Source organism: Nerophis lumbriciformis, linkage group LG29 (genome assembly GCF_033978685.3).
Source record: "Nerophis lumbriciformis linkage group LG29, RoL_Nlum_v2.1, whole genome shotgun sequence".
NCBI lineage: Eukaryota > Metazoa > Chordata > Actinopteri > Syngnathiformes > Syngnathidae > Nerophis > Nerophis lumbriciformis.
Window position 1 is genome coordinate 2,308,115 of NC_084576.2, and position 24,716 is coordinate 2,332,830.

General features: G+C 40.3%; 1 protein-coding gene across 2 annotated transcripts in view; it reads right to left on the reverse strand.

Annotated features, from left to right (window-relative positions):
- The window catches only part of frmd5a (FERM domain containing 5a), a 312,218-nt gene that overhangs the window by 3,174 nt on the left and 284,328 nt on the right, over nt 1-24,716 (reverse strand). For both annotated transcript variants that reach the window (XM_061925235.1, XM_061925234.1), the window contains exons 12-13: nt 19,503-19,571; nt 19,303-19,409 (exon numbers count right to left, since the gene is read on the reverse strand). In XM_061925235.1, the coding sequence (XP_061781219.1) occupies nt 19,303-19,409; nt 19,503-19,571 (176 nt within the window). The remainder of the gene's footprint in view (nt 1-19,302; nt 19,410-19,502; nt 19,572-24,716) is intronic.

Here is a 24,716-nt window from a genome sequence, read left to right on the forward strand (position 1 = left end):
AACCAAAAAAAGAGGATGTGACACAAAACAACGAGAGACAGTTTCTTCTTTGAGTGGGGTTGTCCCCATACCAGAGTTTCAATAGTCTATAAGGGTGCTCAAAAAGTAGTTTCACATCCGAATCGCGATTCCTATTATTCTGATTGTAAACTGATTTATAATTTAAATTAATAAAAACATTGGAATACATTTCAAAAATAAGTTTTTACGTTTCTCCATGCTTACTCGCTGCGCATATATTCCAGCAACCAAAAGAAGGTTTTGTAACCTGCAACCTGTTTTGATATAATTACCGTACTATGTCAAATAATGCATTGCCGTGATCGGTTTGAATTAAAAATAGATTCTGAATCAAATAGTCACCCCAAGAATCAGATTCAGAACGGATTCCAAAGATTCCCACCTATTAGTCGTATACCAATGAATTCCCCCTTTTTTTTTTGCCTAATCTGCCCAAATTTTTGATACAATAGAAATTAGAAAAAAACTGGACACATGTACTTAAATAAATTCACCAAACTGTTTCAAAACCGTTAAGTACCGTATTTTTCGGAGTATAAGTCGCACCGGCCGAAAATGCATAATAAAGAAGGAAAAAACATAACGTATTTTTTGGACTATAAGTCGCAGTTTTTTTCATAGTTTGGCCGGGCTCCAGTGCGATTTATATACAGGTAAAAGCCAGTAAATTAGAATATTTTGAAAAACTTGATTTATTTCAGTAATTGCATTCAAAAGGTGTAACTTGTACATTATATTTATTCATTGCACACAGACTGATGCATTCAAATGTTTATTTCATTTAATTTTGATGATTTGAAGTGGCAACAAATGAAAATCCAAAATTCCGTGTGTCACAAAATTAGAATATTACTTAAGGCTAATACAAAAAAGGGATTTTTAGAAATGTTGGCCAACTGAAAAGTATGAAAATGAAAAATATGAGCATGTACAATACTCAATACTTGGTTGGAGCTCCTTTTGCCTCAATTACTGCGTTAATGCGGCGTGGCATGGAGTCGATGAGTTTCTGGCACTGCTCAGGTGTTATGAGAGCCCAGATTGCTCTGATAGTGGCCTTCAACTCTTCTGCGTTTTGGGTCTGGCATTCTGCATCCTCCTTTTCACAATACCCCACAGATTTTCTATGGGGCTAAGGTCAGGGGAGTTGGCGGGCCAATTTAGAACAGAAATACCATGGTCCGTAAACCAGGCACGGGTAGATTTTGCGCTGTGTGCAGGCGCCAAGTCCTGTTGGAACTTGAAATCTCCATCTCCATAGAGCAGGTCAGCAGCAGGAAGCATGAAGTGCTCTAAAACTTGCTGGTAGACAGCTGCGTTGACCCTGGATCTCAGGAAACAGAGTGGACCGACACCAGCAGATGACATGGCACCCCAAACCATCACTGATGGTGGAAACTTTACACTAGACTTCAGGCAACGTGGATCCTGTGCCTCTCCTGTCTTCCTCCAGACTCTGGGACCTCGATTTCCAAAGGAAATGCAAAATTTGCATGGTTGGGTGATGGTTTGGGGTGCCATGTCATCTGCTGGTGTCGGTCCACTCTGTTTCCTGAGATCCAGGGTCAACGCAGCCGTCTACCAGCAAGTTTTAGAGCACTTCATGCTTCCTGCTGCTGACCTGCTCTATGGAGATGGAGATTTCAAGTTCCAACAGGACTTGGCGCCTGCACACAGCGCAAAATCTACCCGTGCCTGGTTTACGGACCATGGTATTTCTGTTCTAAATTGGCCCGCCAACTCCCCTGACCTTAGCCCCATAGAAAATCTGTGGGGTATTGTGAAAAGGAAGATGCAGAATGCCAGACCCAAAAACGCAGAAGAGTTGAAGGCCACTATCAGAGCAACCTGGGCTCTCATAACACCTGAGCAGTGCCAGAAACTCATCGACTCCATGCCACGCCGCATTAACGCAGTAATTGAGGCAAAAGGAGCTCCAACCAAGTATTGAGTATTGTACATGCTCATATTTTTCATTTTCATACTTTTCAGTTGGCCAACATTTCTAAAAATCCCTTTTTTGTATTAGCCTTAAGTAATATTCTAATTTTGTGACACACGGAATTTTGGATTTTCATTTGTTGCCACTTCAAATCATCAAAATTAAATGAAATAAACATTTGAATGCATCAGTCTGTGTGCAATGAATAAATATAATGTACAAGTTACACCTTTTGAATGCAATTACTGAAATAAATCAAGTTTTTCAAAATATTCTAATTTACTGGCTTTTACCTGTAGTATCTCAAGCTTTACTTGTAGTATCATGACCCGACGGTGTGGTTGTATATAATGTTTCCAGATGGAAAACATTCTGCAAAGTCCCAAAAGCTTAAATTATCGTATTTTGAGAAAACAAATTATCTTACATACCTGATTTATGTTATGCCAGACGAACTGCTCGAGTAAACCAGTACCACAGACCGCGTTTTGTCTTTTAAATAAACTAATAGCCATATACTGGCACAACAGCACCCTCACCTGGCCATACGTTGCAGTGCTGGAAGTATCCTAGCCATGTATCGAATGGTCACAATTACTGTACACTCATACATTATGAAATATTGTAGTGTGAATATACTTATCGTACGTGAGTGTGTGGCACACTTACTGGCTGTATTGACACTGCCCTATGGTGCAGTTTCATACTGGCGCCATATACTGCATTAAAAAGTCACTCTTTTTAACGAATATCTATGCAGAAAGATATCTAAAACACACAACTCTGGTCAATGAGCCAAATGGTAAACAGGAAAAAAAAACATGGACTTTACTTTATTTGGTGCAACAGGATCAAAAGTATTCCACACTTTAGAATTTCCACCTTTCCTTAGTTCTATTTAGATTGATGATGACGACAAGTACCCATGTCAACCGTGACATACCACTCATGAGCTGCTTCACAGTCTAATGACACAGCAGCTGTTCTTCAAGTGACACACACACACTCATGCATCAATGCTTCAGTATCGTTTGGCCCATCACCAGTGTTGGGACTAACGCGTTACAAAGTAACGCGTTACTGTAACGCCGTTAGTTTCGGCGGTAACTAGTAATCTAACGCGTTATTTTTTTATATTCAGTAACTCCGTTACCGTTACTACATGATGCGTTACTGCGTTATTTTACGTTACTTTTTATGTAGTATAAAGTGTGTTTTATCGGAGGTTTTATGTGTCGTTCTGATTCTTCTTGTGTCACAAGCCGGAGAAGAGCGAGAGACATGTGCTCTGTGTGGGTGTGTCTGAGTGTGAGTGTGGGGAGCGAGGGGGGGGGGCGTGTCTGATCATGGCGGAGCAGAAGTCGAGTTTGCTAACATGGAGATATTTTCACTACTTTTCTTTTGTCGAGCACAAAGAAAATAACATTTTAGTTAAATGTAAATTGTGCTTTGGATCAAAGATGCCATCTACTGCCCAAAACAGCAATTCAAATCTGCTGAAACACGCTACATAGCAACATGCTTCGACGAAGCTAGTAAAGAGAGACAGAGACTCTGATGCCACTTTACCTCCACCACCACCATTCACCGCTGAAGGTACACACACTCTGTCAATCAATGTTCCCTCTAATTGTTCATGTGTGTGAGCAAATGCAAAAAGTCCCTGAGCATTGAGTGGAGTCCATGTGAGCAACTTTAGATGTGCACACTGTGGCTACACCAGCAGCACACCTGTCCCAAACCTCACTAAATAACAACTTACATCTCCATCCATCCATCCATTTCCTACCACTTGTCCCTTTCGGGGTCGCTGGAGCCTATCTCAGCTGCATTCGGGCGGAAGGCAGGGTACACCCTGGACAAGTCCCCACCTCATCACAGGGCCAACACAGATAGACAGACAACATTCTCTTATTATAATCAAATGATAGCAGTCATTTCCATTTCCAATATAAGTGTTTAGGCCCACTTACAATGACAATAGCAACAAATATTGTTTTTCATGAACTGTGTACTTGTATTGTTTGTCTGGGCGGAGGTCCTGCTTTGGAAATAATTGGTACCCCTTTCAGACATTGCATTTAGTTCCCATTAAAACATTCACATGTTGCACAATGAGATGTAAGCAGGGGATCATGTGTACATTCCTGCAACTTCCTGTTTGTAAAAAATATATTTTTATTAGTATTTATTTAATATACTAACAGCATTTCATGATTAATATTTATAAATTAAGATTCCTAATAAATGACACTAGAATAAGCACACATTTGATTGGTAAATCATAGTGTAACGACCTGGAATGACACTTTATGTGTGGTGTTGGAGTTGTCCGACTTTTTGTGTGGCTGTAAACGCATCACTGGCTAAGTGCCATATGTGCAAGTGTTGGCGCACGTGAGAGAGCGAGCGGCTGCTGTTGATATAACAAAGTTGCTTTTGGTCTGGTTTGTACTGCAGAAAATGACCAGTTTTGCTAGATATAATTTTTTTTACTAATGTTTTGGTCATGTGTTTATGGCCGACAGTAAAGAGTTTTGCTCAGTAAAGTGATGGATGGAATTCATGTCCTCAAAGCGTCTCGACAGACGTTACAATATTTGAACAATGATGACGAAAACGGTTTTCTCTGTCGTGTCCGTGTCGTGTCGAAAATTGTTATGCGCTTATTTTTTTATTTGATTTTGTGCATGGCATAGATTTGCCGTGCGCAGAGGACGCTTGAGCAGTGCGCAATTGCACATGCGCACTCCTTAGAGGGAACGTTGCTGTCAATTCTCTTATATACTCTTTCATTCTAGACTTCTAGAGTGTTTGATTATCACATCACTCTAAATGTATAGACTATAAAGTTCACAAACATAAAGAGGGATGCTGGTGGGCCAGGCCAAACTTTCCTTATCTCTAAACTAAAACTGGGGAAATGTGTAGTGTTCTGGGTTTCAGACATGATTTTGTATAAGAATTACTTGAGGAAGAAAATGCCTGGTTAGACTTTGTGTATGTAGTGTGTGCCTTTCTTGCTTTACAGCTATGCTGTTATTATGCTGTTTGTTACTTATGTATGTTATGTTGCAGCTATTTAAAATAGTTTTGTTAATTTGTTCTGGCCAGAAACAAATTGGCCTTTGTAACATATCTTTGTCTTTGTGTGTTGTATGTAGACCACATGGCTTAGCAGAGTTGAGTGATGCAAATGCATGTCAAGTTGATCAACACATTGTATTATTCTCCAGTGCAATAACACTACTGAAATGAAGGCTAAAAGGGCATTAATTGGAGCTTTAAAAAAAGGGGGAAAAAAGAAGTAACTAAATAGTTACTTTTCACAGTAACGCATTACTTTTTGGTGTAAGTAACTGAGTTAGTAACTGAGTTACTTTTGAAATGAAGTAACTAGTAACTGTAACTAGTTACTGCTTTTCAGTAACTAACCCAACACTGCCCATCACTGGGTCAAACTATGTATTAGTCATGTGATACGACACGTCTCTTAGAAGTGTCAGTTTTCAATTTAAACAAAAAAAAAGGAAACCTGATCGTGGTTGCCTTCTTACGGAGCCCCTAAAGCAGGGTTGTCAAACTCAAATACAGAGTGGGCCAAAATTTAAAACTGAACAAAGCCGCGGGCCAAGGTTGAACAAATTAACCTTTTAACAGGGACCCAAACAAGTTTTGCATTGAATATTGAACAAGCAAGGCTTATATAACTTTATAGTGACATGCAAAATCGAGTTTCAAATAATAATAATTAAAGCTGCAAGCAGCGTTGGTCGGGCCCGCGTATTTGGCAGGTGCTAGTCCTAAGTGTCCCAATACTTTTGTCTACTTTTAGTCTGAAGTGTCCCAAGACTTTTGTCTAGTGTACCTACCTTGTCTGCATTGTGTGGGCACGTTGGTGCTTCCTGCTTTTGAGCAGCCATCTTAAAAAAACAGCACCGCAGGAGCATCAGCGCAGCGGGTCTTTGAAGGCTCATAAAATCAAAACCGGAGCAGTTATAAAAAAAAAAGCGCTTCTGTTGTTGTATTCACAAGGGTTCAATCTCTCTCCTGTGTTATTTTGAAGGCGAAACGACAAACGCGCTCAGAGGAGTTCGTTTTTGAAGGAAGGTGACTGGTTTTAAAAAAATATATATTTTGAAGGGGGAATAGCAAACTTCCTGTTGATTTTTGATGGGGGTTGTCAATTTATGAAATGTAGGTCTAAGTGAGACCTACATAGAGGTTTTTGTTTCATGTCTCTCCGACCTTCCCAGTGGGAGTTACAGGCAGTTTTGTAATTTTTTTCTTCCGAGGAGCAGTTTTTTCTCCGTTATATTCAAAAATTGCTGTAGAGCGCAATTTTTGAATATGGGGTTAGGTTTTCTTATTAGATCACAGTTTTTGCCAGCCCTGATGTGTGTGTTCAGTTCGGTGAGTTTTGAAGCATGTTAAGGGGGTCAAATTACAGCGCAAAGAGGCAAAAGTGACAGTTTTTAGTACTTTTTTGTCTTGAAGGGGGAATTGCCAAATTCCTGTTGATTTTAGCCCGAGGATGTACAATTATGAGAACTAGGTCTAAGTCAGACCTACATAGAGGATTTTGTTTCATGTTTTTCCGACCTTCCTAGGGAGAGTTACAGGCAGTCTAGTTTTTTTTTTTTCTTCCTAGGGGGCGCTAGAGCGCAATCTTGAGTTTTGAGGTTTGGTTTTTTGATAAAAAGTTTTGCCGTAAATTACTGATGTGTATGTAAAATTTGGTGAGTTTTGAAGCATGTTAAGGGGGTCAAAGTAGTGCGCAAAGCTGCGGAAGAATAATAATAATAATTAAAGCTGCAAGCAGCGTTGGTCGGGCCCGCGTATTTGGCAGGTGCTAGTCCTAAGTGTCCCAATACTTTTGTCTACTTTTAGTCTGAAGTGTCCCAAGACTTTTGTGTAGTGTACCTACCTTGTCTGCATTGTGTGGGCACGTTGGTGCTTCCTGCTTTTAAGCAGCCATCTTAAAAAAACAGCAGCGCAGCAGCATCAGCGCAGCGGGTCTTTGAAGGGTCATAAAATCAAAACCGGAGCAGTTAGAAAAAAAGCGCTTCTGTCGTTGTAATCACAAGGGTTGTTAGTGTGAAGGCGAAACGACAAACGGGCTCAGAGGAGTTCGTTTTTGAAGGAAGGTGACCGGTTTTTACAAAAAATTTGTTTTGAAGGGGGAATAGCAAACTTCCTGTTGATTTTTGCTGGGGGTTGTCAATTTATGAAATGTAGGTCTAAGTAAGACCTACATAGAGGTTTTTGTTTCATGTCTCTCTGACCTTCCCAGTGGGAGTTACAGGCAGTTTTGTCATTTTTTTTCTTCCGAGGAGCAGTTTTTTTTGCGTTTTATTAAAAAATTGCAGTAGAGCGCAATTTTGAGATTTGGGGTTAGGTTTTTTTTTTTAGATCGCAATGTTTGCCAGTCCTGATTTGTGCGTTCAGTTTGGTGAGTTTTGAAGCATGTTAAGGGGGTCAAATTACAGCTGAAAGAGGCAAAAGTGACTGTTTTTAGTACTTTTTTGTCTTGAAGGGGGAATTGCCAACTTCCTGTTGATTTTTGCCCGAGAATGTACTATTATGAAATCTAGATCTGAGTCAGACCTACATAGAGGTTTTTGTTTCATGTCTCTCCGACCTTCCTAGTGGGAGTTACAGGCAGTCTAGTTTTTTTTTTTCCTAGGGGGCTCTAGAGCGCAATTTTAAGTTTTGAGGTTTGGTATTTTGATAAAAAGTTTTGCCGTATATTACTGATGTGTGTGTAAAATTTGGTGACTTTTGAAGTATGTTAAGGGGGTCAAATTACAGCGCAAAGTTGCGGAAGAATAATAATAATAAAACCTTAGAAATTCAATAGGTCCTTATGTCCCATTGCATAAGGACTCCCTTCGGGAGTCCTTTTGCAATGGGCCATGCGGGCCCTAATAATAATAATAAGAATAAGAATAAAACCTTAGAAATTCAATAGGTCCTTATGTCCCATTGCATAAGGACTCCCTGTGGGAGTCCTTTTGCAATGGGCCATTGCGGGACCTAATAATTAAAAAATATCAATGGCATATTAAATACAATTTAAATAAAAATGTAATGCCTCTTTTCTATTTGCAGCCTCTGAGGTAAATATCAACATTAACATTTTCCACAGGCTAAATAAAATAAAATAATGATTAAACCAACTATTCAGGACTTTAAACTGCTCCGTTTGCAACACACTGATCTAATCTGATGTGCCCAAGCCAGATACCTGCCATCTTTTCTTGGATACTAGTTCATTAATGTCAGGGCTCAGGCTTTGACTGAGGCAACCTTCATTATCGAACGAAGTTGTTCATCAGTCATTATATCTCGAAGTCCACCCGGACCACAGTCTTGGGGGCGTGCCTTAAAACGAGCTGTCGCCACGTCTGCTTTTCATCCATTCTAACAACGTGCCGGCCCGATCACTAATCATTTGCTACTTCAGCATGCACACACACTTAAATGCAAAGCATACTTGGCCAACAGCGATACAGCTTACACTGAGGGTGGCCGTATGAATAACTTTAACACTGTTAGAAATATGCTGTGAATCCACACCAAACAAGAATGACAAACACATTTCGGGAGAACATCCGCACCGTAACATAACATAAACACAACAAAACAAATACCCAGAATCCCATGCAGCCCTAACTCTTCCGGGTTGCAATATACCCCCCTCCCCCATCCGTGCGTCGGCTGGTGTTGGGGGGCTGAATATAATCGGCGGGACAGCTCTAGTGTTAATTTGATATCGCCTCAAGGGCCAAGTGAAATTACACGGCGGGCCAAATTTGGCCTGCAGGCCAGAGTTTGACACCCATGCCCTAAAGGGTCATTGGGAAAATAAAAATTGTGGGGGGAATTTTTATTTTTTTTATTTTTTTTAAGATATGTATCTCGTGGGCATGAGAAAGTTTCTCGTGCGCACGTTAAAGGGACATTGGGAAAAAAGAATTTTTTGGGAGAAACATTTTTTTTTTTTTTTTTTAGATATGTATCTCGTGCGCACGAGAAACTTTTGCGTGCGCACGAGATACATATCCAAAAAAAAAAGGCATTTTTCCCCCCCAAAAAATTCATTGGGAAAATAAAAATTGTGGGGGGAATTTTTATTTTTTTATTTTTTTTAAGATATGTATCTCGTGCGCATGAGAAAGTTTCTCGTGCGCACGTTAAAGGGACATTGGGAAAAAAGAATTTTTTGGGAGAAACTTTTTTTTTTTTTTTTAGATATGTATCTCGTGCGCACGAGAAATTTTTGCGTGCGCACGAGATACATATCCAAAAAAAAAAGGCATTTTTCCCCCCCCAAAAATTCATTGGGAAAATAAAAATTGTGGGGGGAATTTTTATTTTTTTATTTTTTTTAAGATATATATCTCGTGCGCATGAGAAAGTTTCTCGTGCGCACGTTAAAGGGACATTGGGAAAAAAGAATTTTTTGGGAGAAACATTTTTTTTTTTTTTTAGATATGTATCTCGTGCGCACGAGAAACTTTTGCGTGCGCACGAGATACATATCCAAAAAAAAAAGGCATTTTTCCCCCCCAAAAAATTCATTGGGAAAATAAAAATTGTGGGGGGAATTTTTATTTTTTTTAAGATATGTATCTCGTGCGCATGAGAAAGTTTCTCGTGCGCACGTTAAAGGGACATTGGGAAAAAAGAATTTTTTGGGAGAAACATTTTTTTTTTTTTTTTAGATATGTATCTCGTGCGCACGAGAAACTTTTGCGTGCGCACGAGATACATATCCAAAAAAAAAAGGCATTTTTCCCCCCCAAAAAATTCATTGGGAAAATAAAAATTGTGGGGGGAATTTTTATTTTTTTATTTTTTTTAAGATATGTATCTCGTGCGCATGAGAAAGTTTCTCGTGCGCACGTTAAAGGGACATTGGGAAAAAATAATTTTTTGGGAGAAACATTTTTTTTTTTTTTTAGATATGTATCTCGTGCGCACGAGAAACTTTTGCGTGCGCACGAGATACATATCCAAAAAAAAAAGGCATTTTCCCCCCCCAAAAAATTCATTGGGAAAATAAAAATTGTGGGGGGAATTTTTATTTTTTTATTTTTTTTAAGATATGTATCTCGTGCGCATGAGAAAGTTTCTCGTGCGCACGTTAAAGGGACATTGGGAAAAAAGAATTTTTTGGGAGAAACGTTTTTTTTTTTTTTTTAGATATGTATCTCGTGCGCACGAGAAACTTTTGCGTGCGCACGAGATACATATCCAAAAAAAAAAGGCATTTTTCCCCCCCAAAAAATTCAATGGGAAAATAAAAATTGTGGGGGGAATTTTTATTTTTTTATTTTTTTTAAGATATGTATCTCGTGCGCATGAGAAAGTTTCTCGTGCGCACGTTAAAGGGACATTGGGAAAAAAGAATTTTTTGGGAGAAACATTTTTTTTTTTTTTTAGATATGTATCTCGTGCGCACGAGAAATTTTTGCGTGCGCACGAGATACATATCCAAAAAAAAAAGGCATTTTTCCCCCCCCAAAAATTCATTGGGAAAATAAAAATTGTGGGGGGAATTTTTATTTTTTTATTTTTTTTAAGATATATATCTCGTGCGCATGAGAAAGTTTCTCGTGCGCACGTTAAAGGGACATTGGGAAAAAAGAATTTTTTGGGAGAAACATTTTTTTTTTTTTTTAGATATGTATCTCGTGCGCACGAGAAACTTTTGCGTGCGCACGAGATACATATCCAAAAAAAAAAGGCATTTTTCCCCCCCAAAAAATTCATTGGGAAAATAAAAATTGTGGGGGGAATTTTTATTTTTTTTAAGATATGTATCTCGTGCGCATGAGAAAGTTTCTCGTGCGCACGTTAAAGGGACATTGGGAAAAAAGAATTTTTTGGGAGAAACATTTTTTTTTTTTTTTTAGATATGTATCTCGTGCGCACGAGAAACTTTTGCGTGCGCACGAGATACATATCCAAAAAAAAAAGGCATTTTTCCCCCCCAAAAAATTCATTGGGAAAATAAAAATTGTGGGGGGAATTTTTATTTTTTTATTTTTTTTAAGATATGTATCTCGTGCGCATGAGAAAGTTTCTCGTGCGCACGTTAAAGGGACATTGGGAAAAAATAATTTTTTGGGAGAAACATTTTTTTTTTTTTTTAGATATGTATCTCGTGCGCACGAGAAACTTTTGCGTGCGCACGAGATACATATCCAAAAAAAAAAGGCATTTTCCCCCCCCAAAAAATTCATTGGGAAAATAAAAATTGTGGGGGGAATTTTTATTTTTTTATTTTTTTTAAGATATGTATCTCGTGCGCATGAGAAAGTTTCTCGTGCGCACGTTAAAGGGACATTGGGAAAAAAGAATTTTTTGGGAGAAACGTTTTTTTTTTTTTTTAGATATGTATCTCGTGCGCACGAGAAACTTTTGCGTGCGCACGAGATACATATCCAAAAAAAAAAGGCATTTTTCCCCCCCAAAAAATTCAATGGGAAAATAAAAATTGTGGGGGGAATTTTTATTTTTTTATTTTTTTTAAGATATGTATCTCGTGCGCATGAGAAAGTTTCTCGTGCGCACGTTAAAGGGACATTGGGAAAAAATAATTTTTTGGGAGAAACATTTTTTTTTTTTTTTAGATATGTATCTCGTGCGCACGAGAAACTTTTGCGTGCGCACGAGATACATATCCAAAAAAAAAAGGCATTTTTCCCCCCCAAAAAATTCATTGGGAAAATAAAAATTGTGGGGGGAATTTTTATTTTTTTATTTTTTTTAAGATATGTATCTCGTGCGCATGAGAACGTTTCTCGTGCGCACGTTAAAGGGACATTGGGAAAAAAGAATTTTTTGGGGAGAAACATTTTTTTTTTTTTTTTTTTAGATATGTATCTCGTGCGCACGAGAAACTTTTGCGTGCGCACGAGATACATATCCAAAAAAAAAAGGCATTTTTTCCCCCCAAAAAATTATTTTTTCCCCATGTCCCTTTAGAAGCTCCTTACTTTCTGTCAAGTTGAGGCTAAAACCATCACTCCACCACACCGCCGTCCTGTTGTTCATTCACACAAGCGTATTAGAAAGTATCCAGTAACAAACGTGTCCGCATTATTCAACTTACTGCGTCATGACTTCACATCAGCACTAAAAATGCTTTCACTATGACCGTATTGGTTTGTTGTCTATTATACTTGTTCATAAATGACCATGTGGTCAAAGGGAAATAGTTTCCTTTCGCTCCAGATCATTAAATAGTAAATGGGGGTGTTCAGGTTTGATATTGATATTAGCTCATAAAAATAAGTGTCAGATGATATCTGCGTGCAAATAACATCTCTGAAACTTATGCAAAGCTGCACAGGCAATGAACATCTCAATGTCTTCCAATAAGCACACTTTTCTTGTATTTCAGTCAAGTTATTTACAAAAGGCTGCAGGCTACAAGGACCTAGCAACTACACAACTGCACACAATAGCCCACAGGCTAGACATACAGTGTGTAATAAGTAACAATATTTCAGTTTGTCAATATAAACAAGTATTAAATAATTGCAGTCACAAATTGCTTACACATACAAAGTCTCCAAGGCTAGAAAGCATCAAGTAACAAACGTGTCCGCATCATTTAACTCACTGCGTCATGACCGTCATTTAAATGCATTATTGTGGACACTAGATGTCACCAAAAAACAACAACACTAAGCATACATGTCTTATTAGGTTAGTGGGGGGGGTTTCATAGCCACCATTGTTTTCTGACTCATTTCACTTGATCAAGCCTTTTTAAACATTCCACACTGCAAAATAACACAAGTATCTATGATTCATAATGATATCGTATCAGATTAATATCCGTTACGTATCGGAAGTGAAAGTTGAATTAGGACACGCCTGACATTAAATATTTAAAAAAATGAAGTATAAATACCCTGTTTAGCTGTATTTATACTGTACTGTACTAGCGGGTACTTGCTAGTACATTGATTGATTGATTGAAACTTTCATTAGTAGGTTGCACAGTACAGTACATATTTTATACAATTGACCACTAAATGGTAACACCCCAATAAGTTTTTCAACTTGTTTAAGTCGGGGTCCACGTTAATCAATTCATGGTACAGTACTTTTTACATGTTACATGTAGGGATGTCCGATAATGGCTTTTTGCCGATATTCCGATATTGATACCGATATCAACCGATATATACAGTCGTGGAATTAACACATTTTTATGCCTAATTTGGACAACCAGGTATGGTGAAGATAAGGTACTTTAAAAAAATAAATTAATGAAATAAAATAAGATAAATAAATTAAAAACATTTTCTCGAATAAAAAAAAAAGTAAAACAATACAAAAACCGTTACATAGAAACTAGTAATTAATGAACATGAGTAAAATTAACTGTTAAAGGTTAGTACTATTAGTGGACCAATCATGTGTGCTTACGGACTGTATCCCTTGCAGACTGTATTGATATACAGGTAAAAGCCAGTAAATTAGAATATTTTGAAAAACTTGATTTATTTCAGTAATTGCATTCAAAAGGTGTAACTTGTACATTATATTTATTCATTGCACACAGACTGATGCATTCAAATGTTTATTTCATTTAATTTTGATGATTTGAAGTGGCAACAAATGAAAATCCAAAATTCCGTGTGTCACAAAATTAGAATATTACTTAAGGCTAATACAAAAAAGGGATTTTTAGAAATGTTGGCCAACTGAAAAGTATGAAAATGAAAAATATGAGCATGTAAAATACTCAATACTTGGTTGGAGCTCCTTTTGCCTCAATTACTGCGTTAATGCGGCGTGGCATGGAGTCGATGAGTTTCTGGCACTGCTCAGGTGTTATGAGAGCCCAGGTTGCTCTGATAGTGGCCTTCAACTCTTCTGCGTTTTTGGGTCTGGCATTCTGCATCTTCCTTTTCACAATACCCCACAGATTTTCTATGGGGCTAAGGTCAGGGGAGTTGGCGGGCCAATTTAGAACAGAAATACCATGGTCCGTAAACCAGGCACGGGTAGATTTTGCGCTGTGTGCAGGCGCCAAGTCCTGTTGGAACTTGAAATCTCCATCTCCATAGAGCAGGTCAGCAGCAGGAAGCATGAAGTGCTCTAAAACTTGCTGGTAGACGGCTGCGTTGACAATGGATCTCAGGAAACAGAGTGGACCGACACCAGCAGATGACATGGCACCCCAAACCATCACTGATGGTGGAAACTTTACACTAGACTTCAGGCAACGTGCATCCTGTGCCTCTCCTGTCTTCCTCCAGACTCTGGGACCTCGATTTCCAAAGGAAATGCAAAATTTGCATGGTTGGGTGATGGTTTGGGGTGCCATGTCATCTGCTGGTGTCGGTCCACTCTGTTTCCTGAGATCCAGGGTCAACGCAGCCGTCTACCAGCAAGTTTTAGAGCACTTCATGCTTCCTGCTGCTGACCTGCTCTATGGAGATGGAGATTTCAAGTTCCAACAGGACTTGGCGCCTGCACACAGCGCAAAATCTACCCATGCCTGGTTTACGGACCATGGTATTTCTGTTCTAAATTGGCCCGCCAACTCCCCTGACCTTAGCCCCATAGAAAATCTGTGGGGTATTGTGAAAAGGAAGATGCAGAATGCCAGACCCAAAAACGCAGAAGAGTTGAAGGCCACTATCAGAGCAACCTGGGCTCTCATAACACCTGAGCAGTGCCAGAAACTCATCGACTCCATGCCACGCCGCATTAACGCAGTAATTGAGGCAAAAGGAGCTCCAACCAAGTATTGAGTATTGTACATGCTCATATTTTTCATTTTCATACTTTTCAGTTGGCCAACATTTCTAAAAATCCCTTTTTTGTATTAGCCTTAAGTAATATTCTAATTTTGTGACACACGGAATTTTGGATTTTCATTTGTTGCCACTTCAAATCATCAAAATTAAATGAAATAAACATTTGAATGCATCAGTCTGTGTGCAATGAATAAATATAATGTACAAGTTACACCTTTTGAATGCAATTACTGAAATAAATCAAGTTTTTCAAAATATTCTAATTTACTGGCTTTTACCTGTGTATTGATATATAATGTAGGAACCAGAATATTAATAACAGAAAGAAACAACCCTTTTGTGTGAATGAGTGTAAATGGGGGAGGAAGGTTTTTTGGGTTGGTGCACTAATTGTAAGTGTATCTTGTGTTTTTTATGTTGATTTATTAAAAAAAACGATACCAATAATTTCCGATATTACATTTTAACGCATTTATCGGCCGATAGTTACATGGGCTTTTATTTCATCTGCACTAAAAGCCTTTTTGTCCAGATTGGCACTAAATATGAATAGACTCCTTCTTAACAAATTGTATTCACCGATAAACCAAAACCTAACCTTGTATATTTGTGCTTGGTAATCCACAAAAAAACTATTGAAATGTGATAATTTTCACAATAAACTGCATTTAAGATAGTTTGTTACAACATATAACAGTAATACTCTTCTAAAAGTGAAAGCACTAAATAGATGTTCTGCTGGCCCTGGTGTACCTGCATGGCTGCTGGGCAGCGGCGTCACGCTATCCGACTCCTGCTGCCCGTCCAGAGCGGGGTACAAGGGCAAGACCCCCAGGGCCTTCCCCAACATACGGGGCCCCAGGCTCAGCACGCGCACCCTCACGTCGCGGTAACAGTGGTTGATCATACGCAGGTGGACGTTCACCCGGGTGGTGATGCGGATCAGACACTTCACCATGGTGGCGGCGGGTACAAGCCTGACTTATCCTACAATCCTGACGGTCCCCTCAGTCCCCTCAGTCCAGGCCACGGAGTCGCACCGTCGTCGGCGGGTTTCACTTGCAGATTGTCTCGTGTGAGGCGACCGCACAGGATCGGCTATCTTGGCCCCACCCTGGCTTGTGACAAACATGGCCAGGGTATTTTCAGTGCAGGTATTAATACCACTGCAACACACGCCGTCAGCTCTCCTGACGCCTCAGTCCTCACACTGACCATAAACCACTGCACTCCACTTTGTAGCAATAATACAACTCTTCACTTATCCTCCTGACAACCACCCTCAACTGCAGTGGACATTACTTTTTACTAGAGATGTAGAATGTAATATCGGAAATTATCGGTATCGTTTTTTTTATTATCGGTATCGTTTTTTTTTTTGTTTTTTTTTTTATTAAATCAACATAAAAAACACAAGATACACTTACAATTAGTGCACCAACCCAAAAAACCTCCCTCCCCCATTTACACTCATTCACACAAAAGGGTTGTTTCTTTCTGTTATTAATATTGTGGTTCCTACATTATATATCAATATACAGGTAAAAGCCAGTAAATTAGAATATTTTGAAAAACTTGATTTATTTCAGTAATTGCATTCAAAAGGTGTAACTTGTACATTATATTTATTCATTGCACACAGACTGATGCATTCAAATGTTTATTTCATTTAATTTTGATGATTTGAAGTGGCAACAAATGAAAATCCAAAATTCCGTGTGTCACAAAATTAGAATATTACTTAAGGCTAATACAAAAAAGGGATTTTTAGAAATGTTGGCCAACTGAAAAGTATGAAAATGACAAATATGAGCATGTACAATACTCAATACTTGGTTGGAGCTCCTTTTGCCTCAATTACTGCGTTAATGCGGCGTGGCATGGAGTCGATGAGTTTCTGGCACTGCTCAGGTGTTATGAGAGCCCAGGTTGCTCTGATAGTGGCCTTCAACTCTTCTGCGTTTTTGGGTCTGGCATTCTGCATCTTCCTTTTCACAATACCCCACAGATTTTCTATGGGGCTAAGGTCAGGGGAGTTGGCGGGCCAATTTAGAACAGAAATACCATGGTCCGTAAACCAGGCACGGGTAGATTTTGCGCTGTGTGCAGGCGCCAAGTCCTGTTGGAACTTGAAATCTCCATCTCCATAGAGCAGGTCAGCAGCAGGAAGCATGAAGTGCTCTAAAACTTGCTGGTAGACGGCTGCGTTGACCCTGGATCTCAGGAAACAGAGTGGACCGACACCAGCAGATGACATGGCACCCCAAACCATCACCCAACCATGCAAATTTTGCATTTCCTTTGGAAATCGAGGTCCCAGAGTCTGGAGGAAGACAGGAGAGGCACAGGATCCACGTTGCCTGAAGTCTAGTGTAAAGTGTCCACCATCAGTGATGGTTTGGGGTGCCATGTCATCTGCTGGTGTCGGTTCACTCTGTTTCCTGAGATCCAGGGTCAACGCAGCCGTCTACCAGCAAGTTTTAGAGCACTTCATGCTTCCTGCTGCTGACCTGCTCTATGGAGAAGGAGATTTCAAGTTCCAACAGGACTTGGCGCCTGCACACAGCGCAAAATCTACCCGTGCCTGGTTTACGGACCATGGTATTTCTGTTCTAAATTGGCCCGCCAACTCCCCTGACCTTAGCCCCATAGAAAATCTGTGGGGTATTGTGAAAAGGAAGATGCAGAATGCCAGACCCAAAAACGCAGAAGAGTTGAAGGCCACTATCAGAGCAACCTGGGCTCTCATAACACCTGAGCAGTGCCAGAAACTCATCGACTCCATGCCACGCCGCATTAACGCAGTAATTGAGGCAAAAGGAGCTCCAACCAAGTATTGAGTATTGTACATGCTCATATTTTTCATTTTCATACTTTTCAGTTGGCCAACATTTCTAAAAATCCCTTTTTTGTATTAGCCTTAAGTAATATTCTAATTTTGTGACACACGGAATTTTGGATTTTCATTTGTTGCCACTTCAAATCATCAAAATTAAATGAAATAAACATTTGAATGCATCAGTCTGTGTGCAATGAATAAATATAATGTACAAGTTACACCTTTTGAATGCAATTACTGAAATAAATCAAGTTTTTCAAAATATTCTAATTTACTGGCTTTTACCTGTATATTGACGCTTACATAGGTCTGGTGATAATGTTCCCCTTTAAAATCATGGCATTAAAACTAAAAAAAATAAATACAACTTCAGATTGTTTTCTTTGTCTTATTTTGGTCAAAAATATAACAAACACATTCTGATAATATTACAATAAAAATACAGTAAAAAAAATACCGGCAGCGGTAAAGTTTAGATCCATGAAGGAAAGAAGAAAGTGAATGAATGTTTATAACTGAATACATTTACATTTGTATTTTTTTTTTTTAATGAATTCATGTTTATGATAACCTTTTTCCAAAACACAATATAGAGAATGTGAGCTATAACAGGATAATGCATACATTTATCATTTGTTTTTAAAACGCTTACAAAAAAGGGGGACCCCAAAAACTTACTGTGGGACCCCATTTTTATGACTTTTTGAAAAAAATCCTAGCACCAACACTGATGGAGTACTGGTGCGTGCAAAACAGCAACAGGCTGTGTCAGAATAATTGTATCTAAGTTATCGCAAAACTTTGCGTTGCCATGAGCTCGCCCGGCGAGAAGACAAAAGCTGTCTTTGATCCTACCGAGAAGAAGGCTTGTAAAACTCCACTGAGTAGGATGGGAAGCAACATGAAGGTGTTCTGTTTCTTTGATGTATTGTAATCCACAGAAAGATTTTGTCTTGACCCGAGAACTACAGAGCGGAGAGGAAGCAGGACCAGACCTTTTCTTTGAACTGTTTTACGACCTTTTCTTTGAACTGTTTGTAAACAAAGGCGATGGCTGTTTACGACCCCCCTCCCTTAGAAACAGCTGTTGCCATGTAGTCAGGGAAAGTCCAAATAAAAGAGGAGGCGTACAATCTTTCGTCAGAGCGTGGAACACTGTACAAGGGTACAGGTGTACGCGTTCCTCCTCATTGAGCCAGATTTAATTCTGTCTGTTTAATTCCTTGCTTCTTGTCTTGTTTAATAGATGTCATCAGTGTTTTAACCTGACATGCTGTGTTCTAATACTAATCAGATAATTCATTCTTGACTTTGACACATAGGCCTTAGACAATTTGATTCAAGCAACCTTATTATTGAACTTTCACGGCTATGTTTATTTTATCTTAACATTCATGATGTCTTTTTTTTTTTTTATAACTTATATATTCAAATAAAGGGGAAAAAAATATGCACTGTGTTGACTGACGCACACACCTGCAGAATGTCCTGCCAGCTGTCATGAGGCAAACGGGGCCAGACGGCTCGAGTAACAACAAGTGTGTTTTTTTTTTCCCCACGGGAGGGGAGGATCTTTCATATGAAAATGACTTTAAGAAGCACAAACGTTAGCCATGTTGAATACTTCCCGGATGAAACCACATGAGGCTCCGTGCACTTTTCGATCAGCTTGGAAAAATAACCACGCTAGAGTGTCGGGGAATGCATACCCTCCATGATGGATATGTGCACGGCTCTGCGGCGTGTGCGCGGTACGCTGCTGAGACGAGGTCCGTGAGTGATGGACGGGCAACTCCGGCTGGGAACCATGCCGGCCCTGCACCGTGAACACACACCAATGAACGTCACCATGTTGTCAAACTTGAATAGACACTCTAAATAGTAATAATACACCAGAAAGAATCATTACCTGTGTATTTCCGGAGGTTCCCGTTTGATTTTGGCACTTTGCTCCATCACCTCTTTTGCCACACGGCCACTGTTTAATAACACAGTTTGTGTTAACCAAAACGAAAGCAGTATGATGAGTACCGTATTTTCCGCACCATAAGGCGCCCTGGGTTATAAGCCGCGCCTTCAATGAACGGCATATTTCAAAACTTTGTCCACCTATAAGCCGCCCCGTGTTATAAGCCGCATCTAACTGCGCTAAAGGAATGTCAAAAAAACAGTCAGATAGGTCAGTCAAACTTTAATAATATATTAAAAACCAGCGTGATGTGGGCGCGCATGGAGTCGTATATCAACATGGACGGAGCTGCGTGAAAAAAGCCACCCGGCCTCTTCGCGTAAACTTACCTTAACCACTCGCTCATCTTTTCTTCATCCATCCATCCCTTCGAGTTAGCTTTTATGATGACGCCGGCTGGAAAGGTCTCTTTTGGCAAGGTCTTCCTTTTGAATATCACCATGGGTGGAAGTTTCTGGCCATTAGCATGGCAAGCTAGAACCACAGTGAAGGATGACTTCTCATTCCCTGTGGTGCGAATATTCACCGTACGTGCTCCCGTTGTATCCACAGTGCGGTTCACAGGAATATCAAAAGTCAGTGGAACCTCGTCCATGTTGATAATGTTCTCTGGCCGGATCTTTTTTTCAGCTATCTTGTTTTTACAATATGCACGGAAAGTAGCCAGCTTTTCTTGAAAGTCTTTAGGCAGTTGCTGTGAAATAGTAGTCCGTGTGCGGATGGAGAGATTGCGTCTTTTCATGAACCGGAAACCTGTCGCTTAGTAGGAGCCATTTTATGGTCTTTACAGATGAAAACACACAAAGGAAATGAAACATAATATCCGCGCCCTTCTTCTTCTTCTACGGGGGCGGGTGGTTGCTTACAGTAGAAGAAGAAGCGCTTCCTCTTCTATGGGGGCGGGTGCTTACCTTGGCGGTTGCTTACCGTAGAAGAAGAAGCGCTTCCTCTTCTACGGGGAAAAAAGATGGCGGCTGTTTACCGTAGTTGCGAGACCTAAACTTTATGAAAATGAATCTTAATATTAATCCATATATAAAGCGCACCGGGTTATAAGCCGCACTGTCAGCTTTTGAGTAAATTTGTGGTTTTTAGGTGCGGCTAATAGTGCGGAAAATACGGTATTATTTTTTTTATTATTTTTTTTTTATTAAATCAACATAGAAAAAAACACACGATACACTTTCAACTAGTGCATCAACCCAGAAGAAAAAAAAACCCTCCCTCCCCTATTCACACTCACACACACCCACTCACACAAAAGGGGTTGTTTCTTTCTGCCAACAATACTCTGGTTTCCACAACATGGACAACACTTCTGCAAGGGACACAACACAGTCCCTGAAGCACACTTGATTGTTTGTGCTGCTGGTCCACTAACATTTTCATTTAATTACTATTTTTTCTTTCCCTTTTCTCCCTTATGTAATTATTTTTATATTGTTTACTTTCCTCTTTATCCAAGAAAATATTTATTTATCCTATCTATAAAAAAATAAAAAATAAAATAAATAAATAAAAAAAGAAAGAAAGGACCTTATCTTCACCAGACCTGGCTGTAAATGAAATTAGCTTTGTTTAAAGGTTGTTTTTTTTTTTTTTTTAAACCAGGTCCAGTCCAGATAATGTCCAAGTCGGGTCCAGCAACACACACCTTCATTCATGTACACTGAGAAAACAAACAAACAAACAAACAAACAAAAAAAACCCAGAAAATTTTGGAACACAACAGATTGCATATACCGTATTTTCCGCACCATTAGCCGCACCTAAAAACCACAAATTTACTCAAAAGCTGACAGTGCGGCTTTTAACCCGGTGCGCTTTATATATGGATTAATATTAAGATTCATTTTCATAAAGTTTCGATCTCGCAACTTAGGTAAACAGCCGCCATCTTTTTTCCCGGTAGAACAGGAAGCGCTTCTTCTTCTACGCAAGCAACCGCCAAGGTAAGCACCCGCCCCCATAGAACAGGAAGCGCTTCTTCTTCTACTGTAAGCAACCACCCGCCCGCGTAGAAGAAGAAAAAGCGCGCGGATATCACCGTACGTTTCATTTCCTTTGTGTGTTTACATCTGTAAAGACCACAAAATGGCTCCTACAAAGCGACAGGGATCCGGTTCATGAAAAGACGCAATCTCTCCATCCGCACATGGATTACTATTTCACAGCAACTGATATTCCTGTGAACCGCACTGTGGAACGGGAGCACGTACGGTGAATATTCGCACCACAGGGAATGAGAAGTCATCCTTCACTGTGGTTCTAGCTTGCCATGCTAATGGCCAGAAACTTCCACCCATGGTGATATTCAAAAGGAAGACCTTGCCAAAAGAGACCTTTCCAGCCGGCGTCATCATAAAAGCTAACTCGAAGGGATGGATGAAGAAAAGATGAGCGAGTGGTTAAGGTAAGTTTAAGTTTACGCGAAGAGGCCGGGTGGCTTTTTTCACGCAGCTCTGTCCATGTTGATATACGTATGTTTGTGATTGCACATTTGCGTACATTTTGGGAGTGAACAGAGTTGTTAGAACGCTGGTTTTTAATATATTATTAAAGTTTGACTGACCTATCTGACTGTTTTTTTGACATTCCTTTAGCGCAGTTAGATGCGGCTTACAACACGGGGCGGCTTATAGGTGGACAAAGTTTTGAAATATGCCGTTCATTGAAGGCGCGGCTTTTAACCCAGGGCGCCTTATGGTGCGGAAAATACGGTAATCTATAAACAAAATTACATTTTAAAAACAAAAACAAAAAAAGTATTTACAGTCCAGCTTATGTTCAGGTCACTAAAAGTTAGGGAATACAACAACAGATAGCATATAATCTATAAATAATTACACTTTCAACATAAGCCTTTGAGGACTTCCCATCTTTTTTTTATGTTTTTTGGCATCATTATCGTTTTCAACCATGTAACTTTCTAAAGTTAAAAAATACTGAATAAATGTTTTAAAGAAAGTAATACTAAGTGAATATCTGTTTTTGGCCTTAAAAATAAACCTTTTACCGAGTACTATAATTAAATTGATTAAATCATGATTGTCAATGAACTGTGTGAACAATGTGGCAAGGCCCCGGGGGTGGATGAGATCCGCCCGGAGTTCCTTAAGGCTCTGGATGCTGTAGGGCTGTCTTGGTTGACAAGACTCTGCAGCATCGCGTGGACATCGGGGGCAGTACCTCTGGATTGGCAGACCGGGGTGGTGGTTCCTCTCTTTAAAAAGGGGAACCGGAGGGTGTGTTCTAACTATCGTGGGATCACACTCCTCAGCCTTCCCGGTAAGGTCTATTCAGGTGTACTGGAGAGGAGGCTACGCCGGATAGTCGAACCTCGGATTCAGGAGGAACAGTGTGGTTTTCGTCCTGGTCGTGGAACTGTGGACCAGCTCTATACTCTCGGCAGGGTCCTTGAGGGTGCATGGGAGTTTGCCCAACCAGTCTACATGTGCTTTGTGGACTTGGAGAAGGCATTCGACCGTGTCCCTCGGGAAGTCCTGTGGGGAGTGCTCAGAGAGTATGGGGTTTCGGACTGTCTGATTGTGGCGGTCCGCTCCCTGTATGATCAGTGTCAGAGCTTGGTTCGCATTGCCGGCAGTAAGTCGGACACGTTTCCGGTGAGGGTTGGACTCCGCCAAGGCTGCCCTTTGTCACCCATTCTGTTCATTACTTTTATGGACAGAATTTCTAGGCGCAGTCAAGGCGTTGAGGGGATCCGGTTTGGTGGCTGCAGGATTAGGTCTCTGCTTTTTGCAGATGATTTGGTCCTGATGGCTTCATCTGGCCAGGATCTTCAGCTCTCACTGGATCGGTTCGCAGCTGAGTGTGAAGCGACTGGGATGAGAATCAGCACCTCCAAGTCCGAGTCCATGGTTCTCGCCCGGAAAAGGGTGGAGTGCCATCTCCGGGTTGGGGAAGAGATCTTGCCCCAAGTGGAGGAGTTCAAGTACCTCGGAGTCTTGTTCACGAGTGGGGGAGGAGTGGATCGTGAGATCGACAGGCGGATCGGTGCGGCGTCTTCAGTAATGCGGACGCTGTATCGATCCGTTGTGGTGAAGAAGGAGCTGAGCCGGAAGGCAAAGCTCTCAATTTACCGGTCGATCTACGTTCCCATCCTCACCTATGGTCATGAGCTTTGGGTTATGACCGAAAGGACAAGATCACGGGTACAAGCGGCCGAAATGAGTTTCCTCCGCCGGGTGGCGGGGCTCTCCCTTAGAGATAGGGTGAGAAGCTCTGTCATCCGGGGGGAGCTCAAAGTAAAGCCGCTGCTCCTCCGCATCGAGAGGAGCCAGATGAGGTGGTTCGGTCATCTGGTCAGGATGCCACCTGAGCGCCTCCCTAAGGAGGTGTTTAGGGCATGTCCGACCGGTAGGAGGCCACGGGGAAGACCCAGGACACGTTGGGAAGACTATGTCTCCCGGCTGGCCTGGGAACGCCTCGGGATCCCCCGGGAGGAGCTGGACGAAGTGGCTGGGGAGAGGGAAGTCTGGGCTTCCCTGCTTAGGCTGCTGCCCCCGCGACCCGACCTCGGATAAGCGGAAGAAGATGGATGGATGGATGGATGTCAATGAACTCTCCCAAAATAACAGAAACCACATCAAGCTTCATAAACAAACCAATCCTTAAACACATTTTTTCACCCAAAAAGAAGACACAATATGACAATACCAAAACAAATGCAGGGTGGATTCAGACTCCTGACAACAAAATGGGCAGTCATCTGACTCTGTCATATTCCATCATTTTAACATTTTCCCCGTGGGTAAGAAGTTATAATTAATTTTAATTTGAAAATAACGATTTTGCACATCAATAGTAGTTTTATAGATTAGTTTGAATATGGCATCCCACGGCAACGGGCAGTCAAAAAAGTCCTCCCATTTTCCAAATGTGTTGTATGGGGCAGCCTTCAAAGATTTCTTTATTGAATAAAACTTGTATATTTTTCTATTTATTTTAGTTCCTTTTTGCCAACTCGAATTTCTTATTAGAGGTTTACAAACTAATAATTTAGTAGTTCCATAATTAATTATTTGTTTCCATCTTTTCCCAATGACTCCAGTTAGTTGATTAAATGAAAAGCTTGAGCAAGCATCACCATACATAGTTATAAATTCTTCATACTTCATCATCTTACCATTCTCA